Source organism: Belonocnema kinseyi, chromosome 8 (genome assembly GCF_010883055.1).
Source record: "Belonocnema kinseyi isolate 2016_QV_RU_SX_M_011 chromosome 8, B_treatae_v1, whole genome shotgun sequence".
NCBI classification, from domain to species: Eukaryota; Metazoa; Arthropoda; class Insecta; order Hymenoptera; family Cynipidae; genus Belonocnema; species Belonocnema kinseyi.
Window position 1 is genome coordinate 38,368,263 of NC_046664.1, and position 25,395 is coordinate 38,393,657.

Consider the following 25,395-nt stretch of genomic DNA (forward strand, 5'->3'; position numbering starts at 1 on the left):
TGTTGGACATTCAACTTTCTTCTAAAAAAATCGTCTTTTTGGCTTTAAGATTTGACGATTTGTTTAAAACTGGAACTATTTGTGGTTGAACTTAAATATTTTCTGTTTGGAAATTTGATTATTTGGTTAAAAATGAGTCTTTTTTGCTCAAAAGTTTAAGTACAGTGAAATCCCTTCAATACCCCTCCCTTCTATAACCCTTCGGAGAATGTACGCCGCGCCGCATGTAGGTTAGTTTCCACCCACCGTCAACCCCAAAATCGGCGCTATTAAAGAGTTTCACAGTATTTGGTTTTAAATGCAACTATTTAGTCCATAATTATTATACCTTTTTCTAAATTCAACAATTTAATTAAAAATTCATTTTTAGGATTTAAAAGGCAATTATTTGCAAACACATTCGACTTTCTAGCTTGAAAATTCAACTCTTCCGTTGAAAATGCATCTGTTTTGATATAAAATGAATCTTTTCTGGTAGAAAACGAATCGTTTTTGGTACAAAATGTAACTATTTTGTTGACAAAGTGAAATATGTCGCCCCTTTTATCATCGAAAAAGATTCCCGATTACATTTTTTTTCTTCTCTATCATATGAATAAAAATCTTTTTTGTTAAGTGCTGACTTCATAACCCAAAATTTTTCTGAAAACGGAAAATAGGGTGGTTATTCATATGATAGAGAACAAAAAAAATCTAATCGGGAATCTTTTTTGATGATAAAAGTGGCGACATTTATTTTCTCTAATTGAATGTTCTATAGTGAGATCATTTCTTGTATGCCCTTAGAAATAAACATAACTTGTTAATTATTAAACGATTAAATAAAAAGTTTTTGAGTTAAAATTTGTTATCTTTAATTTGGAAAGTTAAAAATTCAGATGTGTTCCATATTGGCAGCTTCAATTTGCAGTTTAGTTTTGATTTCTCCAAAATAATGAAAAAAAATGTTAGCAGCTTCAACTTTTTAATTTCAATGACCGGGGAAAAAATGTGTTTTGTTTCGTGTATGATTTTTCCTTGTGCGTACATTATATCAGACAATTTGCTTCAAAAATGGACCAGAAATTATACCACATATCCAAATGAAAGTTTCGAAAAAGGTGGCGTTAAAAAATTGTATTAATACACCACCTTTACCCCAGAAATGCGAACATGGCCCTGGCTTAAAATAATGATTATTTATAACTTAGCAAAGTCTTAATCAGACTGCGGATCATCTTTTGTAAGTTCTTACAATCTGTATTCTTATAAAATTGAATCTAGGACGAAACTCAACTTCAAATGTATATAACTTTTCAACTAACTAAATATACACGGTGCTCTCGGTTCCTTTCATCGAGGATATTATCGATAGAACTCGTGTAGGATGTATGAGCAGCGACTCTTAGTATATTGGATTTCTGCAGGGAAGTTTAATAAAATTAAAGAGACGGAAACCTTATTCGTATTGCATTCTCAGTAGTTTAGTATTGCTACGCAAGAGATTTTTTGAAAAGGTTTTGCATTATTTTGAAGTTAACATCCTTTAAGATATAAAATGAGATGTTGGTCAGGGAAAACCTGGAAATCAGGGAAAATTAAGGGGGTTAAATAGAATCTTCTGGAAATCATGGAATTTCTGTAAGAGGCACATTAAATAACAGACAAGGATAATAAATTTGAAATTATTTAATTCCATTTATGAAAGCTTATATGTTAAAATTGTTACAATATTAAGATTCTGGTCTTTGAATATTAATGGTGGCAAAAAATGAAAACTTGGCGACGCAAAAATCAGACAAGTTTGAAAATAAAGTTTTTCAGCCACTCTAATATAATAGTCTTTGGTTGGTAATGTAGTTGCCTCGTATTTCTATTTCTTTGATATTTACAGTTTCTGCCTCCTGACTATTTTGTTATAAAGTCATCCTTTTCTGTTTGAAATGCAATTGCCTTCAAGGAAATTTTTCTTTGTGGCTTGAAAATTCATCTGTTCTTGCAGCAAATTAACTTTTTGTTCAGAATCCGTATTTTGTTCTCAAAAATTTTTGTTAAATCTTTCGTAGTTAAGGATTCAACTATTTTGTTAAAAATTTGTCTTTTGGTTGAATACATCTATTTTTGATTAAAGAATAAAATCTCTTATTGCCGAAATATCTACATCCTATTACATTATTCGCTGAAAATTAATATTTTTGGGTTAAAAAATAATTTTTTTAAGTGAATATTTAACTATTCCAGTTAAATATTCATCATTTTAGTTGCAAACTCTTCTCTTTGGTTAAAAAATGAAAAAATTGATCTTTTTAATTGAAAATGCTACTGCTTTGGAGAACGTTAAACTACTTCATAACAAATTCAATTATGTTGGTTGTAGGTTCACCTGTTTGGTTGAAAATTTATATTTTGGTGTTTAAAAAGTCAAGTAAAATCTTTCTTGGTTAAGGATTCAACTGTTTGGTTTAAAATTCGTCATTTTTGGTTGAATTCAAATGTTTTTAAATAAGGATTCAAATCTAAAGATTCTTCATACTAGTTTAAAATTCATCTATTTGGTTAAAAGTTTAACTCCTTTGTTAAAAACTGATCTTTTTAAATTAAAAATTCTACGACTTGGATAAAAGGTAAACTGCTTTCTTGAACATTTATTTTTCTGGTTGCAGGATCACTTCTTTGATTAAAAGTTTAAATATTAATTGAAAACTCTTTTTTTTTTGTCACAAATTAATTTGTCTTAAACTGAAAATATAATTTTAATTTTTTCTTGCAGATAATTCCTCTAATTCACAAATTTGGATGAACTTTTTTTCCTTTCTTGACTTGAAATTATTTATTCATTACAAATTCGTCTTTTTGGTTGTAAAATGCATCACATTAGTTGAAAATTAATTTTTTTCTACTTGCAATGTAAATATTACATTGTTCGTCAAAATTGATCTATTCTAGTTAAAAATTCAACTGTTCGTTTAAAAATGCATGGATGTTGTTAAAAATTCGTCATCTTTTGGTAACAAATTAATCTTTTTGGTTAAAACATCGTCTTTTTGTTTTTCAAGTTCATTTCTTTGGCGGAAATTTGTTTTTTTGTGGTTGTTACATCAACTATTACATTTTTCGTTGAGAATTTATCTTTTTGTTTAAAATTCAACTGTCTTATAAAAAAGTGATATTTTTTGCTTGGAACTGAACTATTTGGTTAAAAATGTAATTTTTTCTTGTTGATGTTTAATCTTTTTTTTTTACATTCATCGTTATTAGTAAAAACTTAATCTTCTATATTAAAGTATCGTCTTCTTCATTTTTAAATTGATCCCTTTTGATAGAAATTACATCTTTTTTGATTGACATATCACCTATTAAATTTTTTTAAAGATTTCATCTTCGTAGATTGGAAATTTAACTATGGTTTTGGTTGAACTTTAATATTTTTTATTAGAAATTTCGACCATTTGATTTAAAATGTTTTTTTTCTATCGAAAAGTCCACAGTTTTGTTCAAAATTTGCCTATTTGGACAAAAAATATGTACCTCCTTTTGGATTCGAAATTCATTTGTCTTTGCTGGAAGTTCAAATGTCTTCTAGTAAAATGCAATTATTTGGTTCAAAATTGTGTTGTTAAAAATCAACTACAGTGAAACCCTTCAATAGCCCTCCCTTTTATAGCCCTTCCGAGAATTAACGCCCTGACGCATATAGATGTAACAGGAGCTACGCGGAGTGCGCGGTTGTCACTCAGGCGAGCACTCAGGCGTGAACAAATGAAAGCGGAGCGGGCTATAATGATTTAGGTCCCAAGCACCGCCAGCCGCAAAATAGGCGCTATAGAAGAGTTTCACTGTATTTTAATGAAAATTTTATTATATATTTGAAAATGTAACTATTTTATTGAAACATCAACATTTTTGGTCGAAAATTCAAGTGTTTTTTTGAAAATTCGTATACATTTGGATTGAAAATTCATCTTTTATGATAGAAAAATCATATTTTTTGGATGAAATGAATAAATACATTTGACCTCCTTAAATTTGAATTTCCAAATTTTTGATTCGGTCTGTGCAAGATTAATAGTTAGGGAAAATGCAAAATTGGTAAGGGAAAAGTAAAGGAATTTGGAAAATGAAATTTTGTAGCTACACTCTGTATTCAAATGTGATATGAGAGCGAGAAAAGTGTCACGGTTCTGAACGAAATTGTATGGTACAAAGCGTTTTTGAATAGGCTACATTCCATCCTTTAATTTAATTTGTGAATTAGTACAATTTCTCTCCTAGAGTGCTCTTCATAACAATTTTTTAAAGATGCTAGACTTTAACACTTATCCCAGAGGGCTTTTGTGCTCTATCATCGCATAAATCTCTATTGATCTGCCGGTGTAGATGGATAATTAAAAATTAATTCCAGACGATTACGATATGATTTATCGTATCTGGATTATCTCGTTATTGACATCTCGTACGAGAATAATAGAACATTTGTGCTCTCAAGATATTCAGTTTGCCATTTCGTCCTTGATTGAACGGATTGAACCTTCAATTATAATTATCTTAAAATTAATTAACAATTAAGGATGTAAAATTTGACAAAACAAATTACTTCCTGATTTAGGGACGACAAAACAGGCCTTACAAAAAATATTTAATTTTACTTCAGAGCATCTCAAAGTTATTAATGATGGTCTTTTTCCACAGAGAAAATATTGTTGTTTATAATAATATTATTAGATCCATAATTACTATACGGTAGCGAGACATGGACCTATCAAGAAAAGGATAAGAGTCAAATTAACGCGATTGACATGAGATTCTTGCGCATGATATGTGGGAAAACTCTGATGGTCGAAACAAGTTAGCGAGGTAAAGTAAATGTCAGCTTACCCGGAGGTAGGCCGCGGAAAGAATGGTTAGGATGTGTGAATGATACCCTAGTTAGAAGAGACATAAGAAGCCACCAAAACACGAGAGCCTGCATGAAAAAATGCATGGACTTAAAAGAAACTAGAGAAGTATGCCAGGACAGAAAAGTATGGCGGCAAATAGTTAATAAAAAGAGTTTCAGTGAAGTGAATGGCGCCTGAAAAAAGACCTTGGGCACTAATGGACCCAAGTGGCGAACCTCACATAACGACTTTGTGAGGATCTTCACTTGGGGTGATTGACAGAGAGATTGATCAGCAACCTGGGTCGGCGCAGTGTTGCGAAACGAACGTGTTATTTAAATAAATAACACGAGAATTCTGGATCAACCTAAAAATGTTAAATCTCTTCCTCACATTACTCCTTTCCCCACCGAGTGAATCATGCCTACTCCAATTGCAACGCTTAAGGATTTTTTTAGTTCGACATTTCGCTGGCATTATTCAGTTTCTGAGATATTTCACGAATTTAGGGAACACAAAAAAATACAATATTGTTTAAGTCACTTTTAGTCAATTTTTGGTTTAGAAGTTAGTCACTTCTGGTCACATTTTCAGTATTTACTTTCAATTAGGCTGTAGTGGCCCTGAGAATAATAAAATCAAAATGTAAAAGTTTAAATTTAGAATTATATAATTCCATTTATAAGACATTCTATATTAAGAATTTTACAAAATTAGAATTGTGGAAATATCAAAGAATATATTTACATACAAGTTATCAATTTTGTTACTTAGTTAATAAAATAACTATTATTATTGTCACAATCATATTATTATTATTTCAAATAGAAAGTAATTAGGATCCCTTGAGTCAATTTGTATTCTTAACTGTCGACAAAAGGATTCTATATTGGCCCAGACTGAGTCAGATGTATGTCTGTGAGAGTTAATAACATCCAGTAACTAAATTCTTATTCGTTCAATTGCCAATTTGTTTCATCGTATCCTTCTCAAATTGTTAAATAGAACACAGTCAATCCACCAATCGCGATCTCTTATAAGGTTCATTTTATCCATTGTATAAGTAAACTTTTGCTAAAATAAAAAAAATAATAATAAATAGGCTGACCGCTAGACCGAAAAACCGGGAAATGACCGCGAATTTTATGAGACCGGGAAAAAATGGAAAAATGGCCGTGAGGTGATTTTTGGACAGGGAATTTTACAAATTTTTAGAAAAAAAAATTTGCCCATGTTTTATTTCAAAAGTTTTTTTAATTAACTATTTGAATGTTTGCCTCTTCAGTTATGATATCTTTCAGTTTAATATGCGTAATTCGAAAATCTTTCACATACAAATTTTCCATGTTGGCTTTTAATTTTTAAGCATACATTTTTCATTTAAAGAATTTTAAAAGCCGTTTTGAAGCCTTAAAAAATTTTTAATTAGTAGTGTTTGAAATCGATAGTTTTGCATAAAAAACCTATTTAGTTGATTAAATGTGAGTATAAAATATAATGATTTTTAAAATTCAACTATTCATTAAGGATTAGGATGTGAATAATAATTGATTTAACAAGACAATTCGGAATCAGTTCAAAATTTCAATATTTTAACGTAAAAAATGAACTTTTTCAATTGGAAAGTTAAAGTAGTTAAACAAATGTAAACGCCTGATTGCAACTTTATAAACTATTTTCATTTTTTAAGTAACTTTAAAATAATACATTCATAATTAAAGGCTTTTATTAAATTTAAAATACTGTTCTAGTCTAACAATTGAAAATTTTGTCATAAGAAAAATTACAATTGCCTAATATTTATAAATATTTGACTGTTCATGTAAAATCAGTAATTATAAATAAAATATGTAGAACTAAACTTTGAACGTCACCATTTTAATTTTTCCATTTGAAAAAAATAAATTTACAAGTAAAATCGTTGAATTTTCATCTATAATAAATATTGAACACCTATAATTTCTACGAAAAATGGGAGTAGGTTGAAGAGATATTTAAAAGATCTCAGAAGATTTACAATTAATTTAAAATTTAAAATTATTTCAAATAATTTAAACAAAGTTTACGTATACCGGCAAAGTCCGTGCCGAACTTCGATGCGAATAGCCCACGGTCTAATTTTTAAAAAAAATATCGATTTTGTCAGGTTTTGAAAAAAAATTTAGAAGCTTTTTAAGAATTATGAAAGCCTTCAAATAAATAAAAAGCATTTTCTCAACATTCCTAGGAAAATTGGAAATGATTTTTTATTTTTTTAAATTAATTTTAAGAGAATATTTGAAAAGATTTAAGAATACTTCCAAAATTGTCACAAATTTATGTAGAAGATTTTAAGGTAATATTTTTTATTTCGCAGGATTTAAGAAAAAAATTGAGGAATAATTCGAATAATTTCAAGAGATATTAAGAATTTCTGAAAAGATTTTAATAATAAATTAAAATTTTAATAAATGTAAAACAACATGTAGATGTTTCAAGATTTTGCAATACAATTTTTAAGCTTTTTATGAATTTGTAAATTATTTAAAATTAAAATAATTTAATTCTTAATTTAAGACAGGTTTAGTTTATAAACAGGAAATATAGGTGTTTATGAGGTTCGATTTGGGATAAAGTTTGGATTATACTGTACACGGGAATTAACGCTCTGATGCTACGTAGGAGTATCCCGAAACGAGAAAAGTTTCTCAGATTAATCCTTGTTTTTTAGGTGGAAATAGAGCAAATGCCACTGACTGGCTTACACAAGACGAATCCAAATCCGAAAGACCGCCTGCAAACTAAAGTTATATAATTAAAATATTTTGTAATTCGGTAATTATTATAATGGTTGAGAGCTTTAGTATAATTAAATGCTAATTACAGATGGTGCAAGATGAGGAAGTTTTAAATACAAGATATTGAAATCGTGGAAATCAGAGAAAATTCATGGAATTTTATGTCAGAGAAAGTCAGGAATTTTGAAAAAGCTTTAAAAACTCAGGGAATTTCTGTAAGAAACACTTGAAGTATAAAAACTTTTTTTAGACAAAATCAGTATGGTGCCTTTTTCCAATGAAGTCACTTTTCTTCAAAGAAATTAACTCGTGGGTTTACTACCCGTGCAGAAATGTTGGTGAGGCGCCGGCCGGGTCTCGATATAGAAAAATGTGGGCCCGATAGGGTAATCAGCCTAGCGCCAGTAAAATTTCAAAAATTTTTATATTAATATTTTATCAACTTTTTATTTTACAAAACTTCAATTTTTCAATATTCTACGCTATATATCCTCATACATTATATCTCATTTTCAATATTCTACATTACATTATCTGTTTGTATTGCTTGAATTTATCGATAAGATTTTGAATTTCGAAGAACACTATTATACTTTGACAAACAATGCTCCAATTTAGAGCTATTACACACACATACACACATACAAATCAATTTTAATTATAAATATTTTTCAATCTTCTAATATTCTTTTGGAATGATGTTTGTTTGACTAATGCACATGGGGTACGTGGAGTGAGATTTGAAAAGTGAGGTTATGTTCAAGAGATGATAAAAAGCATTTAATCTATAATGTTATTAACCCGGCAATTCATACATTTGGTATAAAGTAATCTCTATTTTCACAATGGCAGCAACAAAATACAAAATTCGAAAAAGCTGGAAAACATTTTTTTATTTACATAAATAGAAAATGCTCTCAAAATAATGAAGCTTTCTCTAATGCATTGCCATAAATATTCAGAAACTAAATATGAATTGTGATGTTAATTCTAGCAAATTAAAACTTACCTTTTTACGGATATAAGAAAGCTCACAAACAATTCCGTGATTCCGAAATCGCAATCTACTTTTTGTTTTTGTCATTTTAAGTTCCGTGAAAGAAAAATAATACTACGTCAATAACAGAAAACTTGACATAATCTTGTCTTACCTAACTCAACCCGATCTGGTTCTGACGCGAGCCACACCATCTGCCCCCTTGCGGCCACATCTGGAAAATCCGATCGGGCCCAGATCGGAACTGTTGGGAAATTTCTGCACGGGTAATATTGAATTCTGGTCTAAACCTATTTCTAAATTGTCTAAAGTTCTTTTTAAATATTTTAGAATATTTTAAATGATTCTAAAAATTGCTTGATATATTTCAATAAATTATGGGCTTTTAAAGCATTTGAAATCTTCGTGGTGGTTTAAAAAATTCCAAAAAATGTGCAAAAGTTAGAAGAAGTGTCAAAAGATTTCAAACGATGTGAATTATTGTAGGGTATTCTAAAAGATTGCAAGTAATTTTTAATAAATTTCAAGGAATTCGCATGAGCTTTAAAAAGTTTCAAAAGATTTCGAAGGACTTCCAAAAAGTGGTAGGGAATTTAAAAAAATGTCATGGGGCGTTAAAGAATTTCCTAGAATTTCAGAAGATATGGAACGATTTTACAGGACCTAGTGTAAATAGTAAAATTACTGAAGAAAGACAAGTTTCTTTGGGATTTGAAGAATTTGAAGAAACCTAGTTTCAAAAGTAAAATTACTGAAGAAAAACAAGTTTTTCTGAGATTTGAAAAATTAAAGTAATACTACTGATGATGTTATTTCATATAAGAAACACAATTTGTAATTTAAACATTTTAAAACTTCCAAATGTTTTTTTGTCATTAATTTTTTTGTTACTATCTCTTTTTACCAATTTTCTAAAAATGGATCAATTTTAATAAATGACACCTCATTTTCTTGAAGAATACATTTTTTTAAGTTGCTATATTTGAATTTTTTTTTTAAATCTGTAAGAGTTGTAGATAATGTTTTTCCGAAAAGATAAGCCATGATCTATTAAAATTCAACCATTAAAAAAAAATAGTGAGAACCGACAGCAAGAAAAAATTCAATTAACAAAATATGTTTTGTTGCTGAAACTTATCTCATAAAAAATAATATTTTTTCTCACATAAGACGAAAATAGTGTAATTGAACAATATTTTAAATCATGAATTTTATCAGATTAATGAGGATTTTAAGGGATTTTAAAAGCTCGTAAGGTATTTTTCAGGGTTTCAGGTAATATAAAATTTCATAGAATTTCACGCGATTTTATAATACTTTAATGTATTTAAAAAAATTCACAATGAATGAGGGATTTCGAAGGGTTTCAAATATTTGAAAATATTTTTCGCATTCCATTGTGAGTTCACGCTCAATTCTTATTAATTTATTCTGAATTCTTTAAAATTTGTTGGAATTCTCTTAGATTTTTTTAATTCACTTGAATTCTTCTATATTTATGCCATTCTCACTAATTTAATGGTCTTAAATTTGTTCTTTGTTTAATTCATCCTGAATTCTTAGCTATTTTATCAAATCCTGTTGAACTCCCGTAAACTTTTCTAAAATGATTTCAAACTTATTGAATTCAAGGCATTTTTTCCTATTTCTGAATTTTTCAATTTACTAAAATTATTTTCGATTCACTTGAATTTTTTTCAATTCACTAGCATTTTTTCAATTCAGTTCAACTGTTTTAAATTCAACTGATTTTTTATTACTTCACCTTTAATTTCTATGAATTTCATTGAATTTTTATTATTTTTTTTAAATTTTCTTAATTTACTCTATTTATGTTGAAATCCGTGGTTTTTTTTAAATTAATTTGAATTCTTTGGAATTTAACTTGAATTGTTTCGAAGTCTTATAAATCGAATGTATCGAATTCTTCTAAATTTGAAAGAACATTAGTCAAATATTAATAAGATATGTTTAGTCACTTTAAATATTCATGGTCAGGGAAAATAAAAAATTAGGTAGGGAATTTTGAAAATGACATTTTGAGGCCAACCTGATATAGTACGCAAAAGTAAAATAAGAAATGCAAAAATTTAAGCTGAAGATTATTTAATCTCAGTCTAAGCAGAATCCAGTAAAATCTATAACAAAATATCTATAAATGATGGAATTTTTAGTCAAACTTCAAACTTTAATTTATAAGTAAGTGAAAAACCATAATAAATCCATTCGAGATGATTCCGCAATAATTAGACAAATTTTGTTTTTCAGAAATACCAGAGATAGAAAAAAGCATATGGTATGTTAGAGAGAAAGCCATCTAACTGTTTATCATATATGTTATATTGTTTTAAAGCCATTGAATATTGTAGAACACTCGGAAAAAAATGTCTTGAACTAATGGAACTGTTTTTTTGGATATACATAAAAATTTTCTTTGATCAAACAAATTTTGGTTAATTTAACAAAATATTTGATTCACCCAACAACACCATCTACCATAATGATTTTTTAAAACAACCAAAAATTCTATTTGGTCAAACCAAATATTTTCTTCTTAATATAATAACCATTATTATAATATGTTTGAACCAACAAAATTTTAGTTGATTCAACCAAATAATTTTCTTAGTATACAAAATAAACGAATTTTAACTTAAATATTTTGAAGGATGTCGAGTCCTGAACATGCTAAAGCCATGCGGAACTTATTAAAAACAAAGCAAAACAAGAAAGAAAAATGGATTTACCATATTTTGTTCGCTTACTTCTCAAATGTCTAATTGTTTCCTATTTAAACGCTGAAAAAATCAATGCAATTTTTGCCTAAAATTTCTTTAAACTTCTGTTGATCAAATTTTTTCTAAGTGTTGATTACAAATCACATGTTAAGAGAAATTCCATATGTAAATAATAATGCATAATTCTCAACCTAGATTTTCTATACTTTCAGATATTCTCTCCAGCAGACTTCGCTAGAAGATTGAATAACAAGATACTGAGGTCTCATCCGCTCGAAATTCAATCAATAAAAACATCGCTATGGCTCAAACTCAAATGCTTCTTCAGGAACCTGGTTGGAAACTAGAAAAAAAAGGTTCAGCTCTCCTTTTGCGCAGAGATAGCTCCCACCTGAAAACAGCCAGAGTCTGCTTTCGATGTGACGTAGAGGTTCGTGAATATGAAAGAGATGAAGAATATTATGATATGGAACCGGAAGTAGCAGCAAGTCCTCTAGCCATGTGTGCTAGTTGCTTGGCAGCACTTTGTGTCACTGTCGTTCTTCCTTGGCTCCTAATTGGCGGTTAAATTAAAGAAAAAGAATTACCACTGGGCGAAAAAGGTTCCCGAAACGAAATTTCTCATCAAGAGACTACAACAACCTATGCGGATTAATTTCTTATCGAGGGCACTCACCAAATCAAGAAGATCTCAGGAATGCTTCGAAAGTAGTGAAGAGAAAGGAAGGTCTCTTGGAAAGATTCTTTCACTCCGAGCGAGCATCAATGACCGAAAATTTCTGCTAATGGTATATTAAGTTCATCCAAAATAGACTTCTGCTAAAATTCCTGAGACTGATCGTAAAAATTGTATTGAGAACATTTCTTATTTTTATGGGTATTTCATAGAAACGAATGATGTGTTCTTTATTTATGTGTTTCATTCAGTTTACACTGAGCATTGTTAGGATTCCAGTTTTAAGTTTTACAGTTTTAAAGACTTGAACCATTTTTAAATCTGGGAGTTTGAAATTGTCAATTGGAAAAATTCCCAAACTTTAAACAATTCTGATTTTAAAAAGTTCATTCAGGGAGGGCGGAGTTCAGGTAAAATCTGGAAATCAGGAAAAGTTCAGGGAGTTCTGTTGGTTAGGGAAATTGCGAGATTGTAAATTGTAAAATTATAATATTGTAAAATTCAACGAATTTCTGTAAGAAGTGCTTTAAGTAGCTATATAGAATAATCAGGGCTACCACACCGAAAATTTTAGTAACATTTTTTTCTTAAATTCCTTTTCAGTTACTTTGTTAAGATAAAGACCCTATAGTCACTTTTTAAAATAAAAACATCAATTTATTCGGTCATATAGCTATTTCTGAATTTTCTTGAATTTGAAATCTTTTAGAGTATTTTAAAAGGTTCGACAATATTTTTTAAAATAATAAGTAATTTAAAAGGATTTAAAAGATTTCAGGTTACTTAAAAAATCAAAGGTATTTTCAAGGACCTTCAAATGCTTCCAATCATTATGAAATATTGCAAAGGATTGGAAATATTTTAGGGTTTTTATAAAACTTCCAAGTAATTTTATAAGATTTGCGAGAATGGAAATGATCTTAAGGGATTTTAAAACACTCAATATATTTTCATAAATTTGTATAATGTTTTAGTAGATTTTAAAGAATTTATTCTCAAGAAGTAAGTGATTTCGTAGGATTTCAAAAATTGAATGAGATTTTCAAATATTTTGTACAATTCATTTGAATTCATTGGGAATTCGCTTCCCAGAATTCATAATAATTTATCCTGCATTTTTTCAATTCTTTAGAATACTCTTAAATTTGTTGAATTCACTAGATTTTTATTTTTTAGTTTTTTTTTTTTAGTTTTTCTTCAACTCATCTTCAAGTCTTTTAAGCTCTCTTTAAATTCTTATTCTTATTTTTCTTAAATTCCTCTGCATTAACTCCAATTTGACTAAAATCAATGGAATTTTTTGGATTCTAAATTTTAATTGTTTTGAAGTTTTATGAATAAAATTCTTTTAAATTCGAAATAGCATTAGTCGCATTATTAATGCCTTGATAGTAATAAATTAGTAATTTCTCAGTATAAATTTCAAATTGTTTTATTCAGTATTTATAAATGATCCTATATTAAAAATATTGCAAGATAAGTATTTCTTAAATATTAGGGTTGAAGAAAAAGTAAGGGAATTTAAAAAATGAAGTTTCGCGGTCACGCATTTAATTTAAAAACCGATTCATTTAAAAATTTTTTAAATTAAATCAAATAAAAATTTTATTTCTAAGTCTTAGTTATTAATTATTTAATTAAAAATAAAAATTATACAATTTTAAATGGTACATATTTAAATGTTTCTTTTATATCCAGGTTTTATGAGACTGAGTGCCTGCATTTTTCAAAAGGTTTTTATTTCAATTTTTTAACTTAATTTACATTTTTGATTATTTTTCTTCATTTTCTAATTCATTACAGAGACAAATAATTATAAATTTTAAGTTTAAATTCAAGGGTTACATGAAAATATTTGAAATTGAACGTTAAAAAAATAATGTTAATTGAATAGTCTTAAAATCTAGATTTAATGTAAATTCCTGGGTTCATTTGATAAGGAAACGATCAATTATATGAACAATTAAAATTGTGTAATGCCTTATTATAAAATAACTTCATACTTAAGATTTAATAATAATCAGAATTTACAGGTGATTGCAATGGAATAATTTAAAATTTATTCATTCAAAATTAATTAAGATCTAATTGAAATATTTTTAATTAGAACCTTCAGTACGAAAAACCTTGAATTTTATTAATTGAAACCTTAAACGTTCAAAATTGCATTTTGATAATAATTAATATTAAACAAATAAACATTTATAATATTGAAACATGATGGTTTTTAATGGAGAACAATAATATTAAAGAATCATTTTATAGTTCGAAATTGAGTAATTACAAGTATTAGACTTAGCCAATTAAAAATAATTTGCTTTTGCAATCAAACAATTTTTGATTGAATCATTAAGTTTATTTATAATTGGAAGACGGAGCTATTGAATAATTATGAATTAAAAGCGTTCCAAAAACAATAATTTGAAATTTTAATCCCTGAAAAGTTTAATAGAATTTCAAATTCCAAGCAGGAATACACAGTTGAGCGATTAAAATTTAATTTTCAATTGGCTGAATTTTGATGACCTTTTAAAATTTTTGAAGTCTGGAGAACAACATTTTCAATTTTAATTAAAATTTTAAGAACTTTAAATCCAAACTTACCCAATTATTGGCGCTACGAATTTGGATTTGTTCATTTCGAAATTTTTTGAATTAAAACACTTTTACGTTTGACTGAGTTGTATTTTTTAGTCAAAAAATGTTTAAAAGAAATATTCATAAATCGGATATGATATAGTTTGTTTTTATTTTTGGCGTGCCAATTACAAAATGCAATAAGTAAATTTAAAAAATTACTTATTATAGAAAAATGAGAAACAAGTTATAAAAAATTATTATTTTTCTTAAAAATTAGTTTTTAAATTTTTATTAAATAATTTAAAACTTCTAAATATTCAATTCCGATATTCTCAGACTTTCTTCTTTATCTGAAACGAGTTGAAAAATTTGGATTCTAATTTCCTTTTTAAAATACCTATCAAGGTAAAGTATGTTCCAATACAATATTTGTAAATCACAGAATTGTGAACGCTAGTCTATAAATAAATATTCTATAGTTTTAAATTAAAGGGCATCTCGAAAATCTATTTTTTCTATAGTGTAATTATAAATTACGACTCATTGTGAATTTACATCTTTTATTTATCTGTATTCTAAATTCATCAAAATGATACGTAATAAAATGTAAACCAATTTTTGTAATATGTTAGGGAAGCTTCTCGAATAATATGGCATAGACGATTTTATACAAGACTGATCTCAAAAATTTCCTACGTGTCGAGGGAAAATTTTTCATGCAATTACGATTGCAAGACGTTTTGCAGAGAGTCTTAGTTCGGGATTTACTGCACTCGTGGATTGAGTGGGTGGTAGTTTAAATGTAAATCCGATTTGCAGTCGAACAAAAATTCTGAAACGAATTTGCAAAATGTCTAGGGAAAACTGGAACGAAACAAAAAAGAAGTAAAACCGGAAAATGTTCAAAGCTGAGTATGCAAGAGAGGGTAATAATATGAATAGTTAAGATACATTGTGTGTAGTTATTTGAAAGCATAAGAGCTGAGGATGCCTGCGTCCTATTATATCCTCGTACTACAGAGGACTGAAAAATCCTTAAAAAATGTACGACAATTTTCTACAGTCTATTTTAATATTATCGGAAATATTTCCGTTCCTTAAAAGTATAATTTTTATAAATTCACTGGAACCGCGGTTATATCCTCTCGCACTTATAACCTTCCGCGCTTATATCTCTGCATAACTCTCATTTATATCCGCTTGTCAGCCACCACCTCGCAGCACCACGTGACAAGCAAGCCAATCAGAGCGCAGCGTGGCCATTTCTCCTTCGCTGAGTAACATTGGTGGAATCCCCTTCCGGCAGGATATAAGTGAATGTTTACGTTCTAGGACGGCGGATATAAGTGTGGTTCCAGTGTATTTCAACATCATTTGAATTTTTTAGGGGAGAACAAATTCAATTTTCAGTCTAAAAGTAAAATAAAATCCTGTATGCGTGATATTCAAACTCTAAATACGGGTAATTAAAGTTTTATGTAAAAAAAATGAGCCAATCGCGAGAAAATCGACCTAACATTTTGAGACTAAAATTCATGCATTCTCAAAGTCGGCTTTTAATAGCAATTAGAAATCGTAATTTGTATTTTTTGAAAAAAAATTGATTGAGAACTTATCCTCTTCCAAGAAAATAAACATTTGAAATAGTTTAAGGTACATTTAGATTATTTATATTACTTACATTTCTTATCGATATCACAGTATCACATTCTTTTGCTGAAAATCCGCAAAAATAAGACCATTTTTTCATTGAATAATAATAAAATGACAATGGCAAAAGTTTCAGAACATGCAAGAAATTATAGCTACGTTAAAATATAAACTAAATTTTAACTCAAATTTTATTTACCAGATTATTTCTTAATTATTGTATTAAAAAATGAGATTTCGAAAAAATCCTTTTTTCCACGATGTATATTTGACTTTTTAAGAATTTGTATGCAATAAACATATTTTCGATAAAAATGTGCAAATACTAAAGTAGATACCACGATTCTATTATGGAATAATGATGCAAAGATTTTTTTTAGTGAAAGATCGAATTAATTATGTAATAATTAATATTGTCCTTTTTCCAGTAGTTAGTATATTTTTGTTATATAGCTGTGAGGATGAATAATACCTTAATAAAATGGAATTAAATAACTTTACCGTAAGCAACATGTGTATTTTTAAAGAAAAAGTGCTTCCAACAAAAAATATTATGGAGTTTAAAATAATATTTAACAGCGAATTATAAATAAATCAATTTTCTGTCTATTAACAGTTGATTAGATTGAGTGAACAATGTTTATGTTATGTCAGTATTATTTCAAAAGAATCTATTAGGCACTCTCCCATTTAAAAATACGCTATACAAATTTATTGCGATTACAGAATACATGAATTTCTTGTAGAATAAGCACTGTGAAAGGAGTGTAAATTTTTATAAAGGAATGTTTTATCGTATATGTAATATACAGTATATGTACCAAATATGTGTTTATATTTTTAATAAAGAAAAATAGAAACCACATTTCTTATGTTTATTCAAGTTAGGGCCTTAAGTAACTTTAAAAAATAATCAGGGTCAAAATAATCAGTCAATTTTTTAAGATAAAGTGTTTTAAAATTTTCCAATGAATTTTTAAGAGCTTTACAAGAGTTTAAGGCATTTTCAAGAATTTAAAAGATTTTAGAGTTTATTTTTTAATTCCAAGGAATTTTGAAGCACTTTTAAGAATTTTGAGGAATTTAAAAAGATTTAATATATCTTAGAATATCTTTGATAGATTTCAATATTTTGAAGTAATTTTAGAGAATTCTAAGGATTTTAGGGTTTAAAAAGAAATCCAAGTTGCTTTTAAAAAGTTGATAAAATTTTGAGTAATTTCAAAATATTTCAGTGGATTTGAAATATTTTATAGAATTTAAAAAGATTCCAATGTACTTTTAATTTAATTAAATAATTTGGAGAGGTTTTAAAGGATTTAATATGTTTTAGGATATTTCAAAAGATTCTAAGGAATTGTTAAGAGTATTACCGAATATTTTAATGTATATCACCAAATATTTTAACGAATTTTAATGACTTTAGTATATTTTAAAAGATGTCAAGGAATTTTAAATTAATTTAACTAATTCAAAGAGATTTCAAATAAGTTGTAAGGTATTAGGTTATTTTTTTAATTCTAAGGAAATTTAAAGAACTTTAAAAAATTGCAACGGATTTTAAAGGATATAAAATATCTTAGGGTATTTTTAACATATTTCAGTAGTTTGAAGTGTTTTAAAGGATTTTAAAGATTTTAGGGCATTAACAAATATTGTTAATAATTTTAAAGATTTCAGCATATTTTCAAGATTTTGGAGCATTTTTCAAATTCCAAGAAATTTTTGAGAGTTCTGACAAATTTCAAGGAATTTTAAAGACTGAAATATCTTAGGGTGTTTTTAATAAATTTCAGTCATTTGAAGTGATTCTAAAGGATTTTAGGATGTTTTCTAAAAAATTCAAGGAATTTTTAAGTGCTTCAAAAATGCTCACGGGATTTCAAGGATTTTAAATATTGCAGGGCATTACACAGTATATTAACAAAATTTAAGAATTTAAGATATATAAAAAGATTTCAAGGAATTTTCAATTGATATTAATAATTTGAAGGGGGTTTTCAAAAGATTTTACAGTATTTGCTATGCCTTAGGTATTTTTTAATAGATTTAACTAATTTTAAGTGATTCCAAATTTTCAAAAGGATTTGAGGGTGTTTCAAAGCAACCCAAGTAATTTTCAAGAACTTAAAAAAAGCTTACGGATTTCAAAATATTTTAACGATTTTGAAAAACCTTAGGGAATTTTATAACATTTTAAGGGATGTTTAATTTATTTTAATAATTTAAAGGAGTTTCAAGGGGTTAGAAATATTGTCGAATATAATAAAAAGATTCCAAAGCATTTTCTAGAGATTAAATTTAAAAAAAAATAAAATCCAATTATTTCAAATTTGCTTGCAGTTGTGAAGAATTTTGGAATATTCCGAGGATTTCAATAGGTAATTCAAATGAATTCTAAAATCTCGCAAGGCATTTTCATACATTTTCAGGATTTCAGGAAATACCGAATTTCATAGAATTGCTTTGAACCTGGAACGCCACCATAGAAGAGTGGGGCGTTAGCCAATTATTCTAATTACAATTAAATGTGGTTAATTACTTTTTTTCAGACAAATTAGGTTTTAGCAGCCCCAATAACAATAAATTAAAAGTTTATAAGTCTAAATCTGTTTCTTTTTCCTGTTATGAAATATTCTATATTAAAAATGTTACAAGATTAGAATTTTGGCCTTTAAATCTTAAATATCAGCGAAAATGTAAAATTAGTCAGGGAAAAGTCATAGAATTTCGACAATTAAGTTTTGAGGCCACCTTGTTATTCATCTCTTCTGTACAATTTTCGTTAAAATTCGTTCATTTTTTGTTGTAATTGTAATAACAGTTTTAAAAGACGAATATTTGGTTGGAAGGAAGCATTATTCATCGGCGTAACCGTATGGCGTGCACCTTGCCAGTCCTTGATTTATGGGAATTTAATTTCCTGGTTCGCGCATAAATATGCAAAGCGAATGAAACCTGATTCGTGCGTGCATGCCTATACGTAGCCGGTAAAAGTCCCCACCTGTATGGTCAATGATTGCTGAGTGAATTGAATTGAAAATGAAGTGAAGTGATGAAATATAGAATTAAATTTTCAATAGAAAGAGGCTGAAGCGAACACCAGGTTTCGTTTTTACTGAAGCGTTACATTCATAAACAAAAAGATGAGCTTCCTACAAAATAGTAGAATTTGTCTTCAAATATTTACATTTTCAACCAAAAATATGAGTTTTTAACAAAAAATGTAAATTCTTAACAAAGTACATCTATTTTTAACCAAATACTTGAATTTTAAACCAAGAAGATTAATTTTCTACCAGGAAAAAATAAAATTTCAAAAGAAAATAGTGTGGTGTATACCATTGCCCCCCCCCCCCCCATAATTGACTATTTGCTTTAAATGTACATAATTAAGAAATATTCACAAATAAATCTTCATAAACACTCTAAGACACGCTATTTATTATTAGTTTTAGTTATGAATATTTCTTAATATATGATCATTTAGAAGTGGTAATTCATTGTCAATGGTGGCCAATTACTATACCCATTACCCTACATACATTTTTAACCAGATGGTTTAATTTTCACCCAAGAAGGTTTGTTTTTCACCAAAAAATGACGAGTTGTCAACAAATTACATGGAGTGGTTCAATTTCCACTTATGGGAATTAATTTTAAATTTAAAAAAAAATATTCTTCAAAACAGTTCAATTGTGTACCAAATAGTTGAAGTTTCTACCAATTGTTGAATTAGCAAGCCAAAAAAAAGAGATTTGTACAAAAAATGATGTCGTAGCTGATATTTGAACAAAAGAGGATTTTAATTTCTATAATAAAAAAAGTTGAATTCATCCATGAAAGACGCATGTTTACGAAATAATTTTAATCCCTAACCAAAAAATACGACTCTGTAAAAAGAAAATAAATTTGGAACCAAATAGATAAATTTTTAATAAAAAATATGTATCTTTAACAAGAATGATAAATGTTCAACCAATGAAATGAATTTTTAATCAAATATAGGTCTTTTTTCAACCAAGTTGTTGATATTTTAACTAAACAAGATAAATTCTTAAAAATAAATGTAATAGTTTATAGTCCTAAATTTATTGCGGAAAAATGAGAAGAGGGAGAAAGACTGTGAAGACTGCGACAAATAAATAATAATTTTTATAGTTTATAATAGACTGAATTGTAAGGTTTTAAATTAACATTAAAATTCGGTTTTTATATGTAGCTTTGAAATGTTCGGTTACAAAACTGGGAATTTTGCTTAACAAATAAAGTTAATTTTCCATTGCAAAATATTGTGGAAAATAAGGAGAATTAGAGAATGCTTTCATAAAAATGGAGATACTCTTCTTAAATATCCTTAATTTCATAATTTAAGAAATAGTTGTTGCGTATTGTATTTTTTCTAAAAATATTTACTCAATGTTTAAACTTTGATGCTTTCTTTGGTTCAATACCAATTCTAAATGTTTCAAATTTTGAACATTGAATTTTCCCAACTTGAATTTTTTTAATTTCTTCAAATATGATATCTCTTAAATGTAGATTACTGTTTAATTTTAATATTGTTGAATAGCGTGGGCCTATAAATTTGAAAGAAGTATTTTTTTTACTTTTTTTTTCTCTTTTTTTTTCTTCAGTGCGAACTAACTTGTTAGAATCCATGAAGAAAACTAAACTAACTAAAAATATAATAGTAGTATAATAATTATACTCCTATTATATTTTTACCTCGTAATTTATTTAGTTTTGTTAGAAATTCTAGTATTTAGTTAAAAATCACCTTTTCTCTAGAAATTTCGCTACTTGGTTGAAAGTTGAAATACTTCTTAATCATTCATTTTTTGGTTAAAAATTATTCATCTCCTCGGTTAAAAGGTTAACTATTACATTTTTAGAAAATTAATCTTCCCGTGTAAAAGATCAGTTTTTAAGTTGAACTGTTATGCTGAAAATTCATTTTTTTCTAGATTCATAATGTTAATTGGAAATTATTTATCTCTTTGTTTGAAAATGTAACTATTTTTTTGAAAATTAGTCTTTGTTTCGTTGAAAATTAATTTTTTTGGCTAACCATGTAGCTATTCAATTTTTTGGTGAAAATTGATATTTTGTATTGAAAATTGATGTTTTATAATTGAATACTCATGTATTTTCATCAAATCTCGCCTTTTTTTGTCAAAAATGGTTTTCCTTGGTTGAAAATTCAACCTTTTTTTATTAGAAACGCCACTGCTTGAGTCTAAATTATTCTAGCTTGGTTGATGATTCAACAATTTGGTAAAAAATTAAACTATTAGGTTGAAAATGAAATTTTTTGTTAAAAATGAAACTACTTTTATGAAAAATTAATTTTTTTGTTAAAAAAACGTATTTTTGGTTTTAAAATGCAACCATTTTGTAGATAATTCGTATTTTTGGCTTTAAAATTCAACCATATTATTGAAAATTAATGCATTTGTTAAAACTTTATGTTTTTTGGTAAAAGATTAGTCGTCTTTCTGGAAAATTCATCTTTTTTAGTTGAAAATTCAAATACTTGCTAATTTAACTATGTGTTCTAATTGTAGAAAATTAATCTTCCGGGTTCAAAAATCATGTTTTAGTTTGAACTGTTTGTCGAAATTGCATTTTCTTTAAGATTCATCATTTTTCTAACAATGTCATTTTAAATTAAAATCCGATATTTTCTAGTTAAAAATTCATGTATTTTGTTCAAAAATCGTCTTTTTTGGACTAAAATTAATTTTTGTTGATCAAAATTCATACTTTTGGGTTATAAATGTAACTTTTTAGTTATAAATTAATCTGGGTTGGTTGAGGAATGAACAATTTGGTAGAAAATCAAACTATTCGGTACAAAAATTACTTCTTTTTTTTTGAAAATTCATATTTTGTTAAAAATGTAACTACTTGGTTAAAAATTAAAATATTTTTATGCAAATTTAATTCTTTGGTTGAAAATTAACTTTTTTGTTCAAATATAATAGTTTTGGGTTTGCCATTCAATCATCTTCTAGTTAATTCGTTCTTCTGGCTTCAAAATTCAACAGTTTTATTGAAAATTGATGTATCTTGTTAAAAATTCATCTATGTGCTTGGATGTTGCAAATTTAGCCTTATAAGTCAAAAAGTTAACTATTTAGTCCAACTGTTTGGCCTGAAATTCGTAAAGTAGTTTATAGACCACATTAAATGTTTTTTGAGTCATACATTGAAACTCAATAAACTGATAAAAAACGGTGTTTTTCCTATACTGAAAATTTATCTTTACCACATAATTTCAACATTCTTAATACTTGTTTAGATATATACCCAAGAAACAAGGACGTATATTAACTTTAAATTGCCTTTAGGACGGATTGATATAAATTGCTTTTAATTTCGGTTGATTGAAGTTAATTGTTATTACATTTGAGTTCTGGAGTGTGTCGTCACCTAGATTTGACAAATGAAACGAAACTAATTGATGTCGGTAAAGCAGATATCTCTAATTTCCTTCTTACCATTTTAGTTATCCAGTGAAATTCATGTTTCTGGTATGAAATTATTTCCTGCGTTTCCGCTAGATGGCCAATCCGGATGTACGAATTTAAATTGAAACTGAAGAATTAAAAAAAAAAACTTTTATTATTTTCAGAGCAAAAATAAGTATTGTCAACCCTAATGACAATTAAAAAATCTTCTTTATAGTTATGACATCTGGTTCAATTTAAAACGATATCTTTCGAAAAACCAGCAAAGATGTCATCTAACTACACTTATTAATGTTCCAATTTGGCATTTTTGAATTTTTGACTTACAAATATTTCAGTTATGGCTGTTTCATTTAGATTTTTTTTTAATATCGATTTTAAATTGCTATTTTTTTTGTTGGGTTTCCAATTTTAAATCTCTCAATTAGAAACTTCTAAAATTTCACGACTGTAACATTTTTTTACATTTTTACTTTTCCATACATTTTTATTTTTACTAGAAAAAAACGCGTGCTACACCCCGATTACTTTTCTCTCTCGCACAATGTTTATATTAAAATATAAAATTAATATCAATACCAAATATTTGTATTTCATAATATCCATTAGCTAAACTAATAGAAAATCAAGGACAATATTTAAAAATCATTTATGTCTTCAGATTTAATATATATTTAATTTATTTTTAGAATATATATTCAAGCAAGCTGTTGTACTTTTCAGCAAAATTAGCTAATATAAAATTTTCGAAAATTATGAGCCTGTAAAATCTAATGATTTTTGTTTTAAAACGCCGATTTCCAGTAGAAAAAACGCTAATAAAACCTGCATCTAATAAAAAAAGTAAATCTAGTTCAAAGTGTACTGATTTGTGTCTTAAATATATTTTTGTTTTTTTGTAAAAAGTTAATATAACCTGAAATTGTTGAAATTGTTGAATTTTCAACATTTTTGGTATTATAAAAAATAGCTTTTGCCGAAAAAGACGAAGATAGTCCAAAATTATTAAAAGATTTGAAATCTTGTTCAAACTATATTGATTTTTGGTTTTAAAATAGAATTTTTTGTATAAAACGCGAACCTACTATAAAATTCAAAATTTACTGCTTTTTGTTTAAAAAACGCACAAAACCGAAAAACGTCATTTATTGAAAGATTTGTGTCTTTGAAACCTAATAGTTGATGATTAAAAACACCCAATTTCGGTGTAAAACGACAACATATCCTAAATTGTTGAAAATGAAGTTTATTGGTGATGGGTTTTGTTTGAAAATAATAATTTCCAATGAAAAAAAACACAACCTGAAATTGAAAAAAATGTATTCTTTCAGATTTTAGGATTTCATATTAAAGATCTTTCGAAATAATACTCATTCGCAGCGAAAAACACTTTCATAAAACATATATAATATAAACAATAATTCATTAGGTAATTTGAAAGTACCACAAGTGTTTCTCAATTCGCCTCAGGTTTAACAATTTCAATATTTCAGCCAATCAGATTTGAAATTCTTTGAAAAAAAATAATAGTTGTTTTTATAATTGTATTTTATTAAATATTATTTGTTTTTCTGTTTTCAGCTGCCAGATTTGAACAACCTCGATGAAAAGGTAAGAAACAATTTTTCATGCTTTATCATAATAATTTGTTTTGCATAGAGTAATTAAAAAATCATTAGCTGAAGGCAATAGATCGTTAATAAATTTCGTAATTTTCGGTCCGAACAAAGAACAATTTAATGAACAGGGCAATTTAATTTTCCGCCGGATATGTCTGCATGACCTTAATATTTTGTTGTGCGGTTCATCCTATTACCTTATAAAAACTCAAGTATTCGAGGAATTAAGCGGATTAGTTACCGAAAGATCCAGCTAGAAGATTTCATTCTAACTTGACTTAAGTTGCTTTCGGAATCTCTTGTGCAATAGTTACCGACTTAAATTTTTCTTATAGGATTAAAAAGCTTGTTCCTGGATTATAAGATTTGAAACTCCATGTTTTCAGATTAGGGCGAGGAAAAACGCTCTTAATTTATAAAAACGATAAGATGATTTCACAGAAAAAACAGAAGATAAACTTTGCATCGATTTCCGACGAAAGATTCTCTTCAACAAAAATTAAATTCACAGGATAAACTTTACACAAATATCGCTTAAACTTTCTTTTGTTTTTCCATAACAAACACATGTTTTTCTAAAGACGCGAAGTTGGCTAAACAAAATTTTATCGCTCTAAAAAATTTCCTGCAAAAATATTATTTTTAGTTTTTTTCTGTGTTTGTCAAGATTATTATTTGAGGAGGGTTCAATTTTTCCCTTACTTTTAGTCTTCAAGTCAATAGAAATAAAAAACATTAAATTTCATGGGAAAATAGTTAAATTTTGGAATACATGATTTTCTTAGAAAAATTATTTAACAGTGTACCACTTAGGCAGTGTCTATGTGTGCTAAAAAAGCCGGCACAATTCAGCACAGACCCAGCACAATTAAGCACAACTTTCCTTTTTTGAAACAAAATGGCGGTGCTGGCCTTAAATAGTTTTTTTTTATCCAATTTTGATTTTTACGAAAAAAAATGTTACGGCACAATTCAGCACAACTTTTGTTTTTTTGAAAATAAAAAATAGCGGTGCCAATTTCATAGAAT

At 27.4% G+C, this 25,395-nt stretch overlaps 2 protein-coding genes across 6 annotated transcripts in view; both read left to right on the forward strand.

The window, feature by feature from the left end:
- Window positions 1–13,040, forward strand: part of LOC117179146 — a 41,750-nt gene extending 28,710 nt beyond the window's left edge. For 2 of the 4 annotated variants that reach the window (XM_033370831.1, XM_033370832.1), the window contains exons 2-3: window positions 10,899–10,926; window positions 11,581–13,040. In XM_033370831.1, coding sequence (XP_033226722.1) covers window positions 11,670–11,936 — 267 coding nt within the window. In that variant the 5' untranslated portion in view covers window positions 10,899–10,926; window positions 11,581–11,669 and the 3' untranslated portion in view covers window positions 11,937–13,040. The remainder of the gene's footprint in view (window positions 1–10,898; window positions 10,927–11,580) is intronic. The other 2 variants (XM_033370830.1, XM_033370833.1) reach the window with 1 other exon arrangement.
- Window positions 1–25,395, forward strand: part of LOC117179144 (sestrin homolog) — a 592,084-nt gene that overhangs the window by 224,379 nt on the left and 342,310 nt on the right. For both annotated transcript variants that reach the window (XM_033370823.1, XM_033370824.1), the window contains exon 5: window positions 24,329–24,358. In XM_033370823.1, coding sequence (XP_033226714.1) covers window positions 24,329–24,358 — 30 coding nt within the window. The remainder of the gene's footprint in view (window positions 1–24,328; window positions 24,359–25,395) is intronic.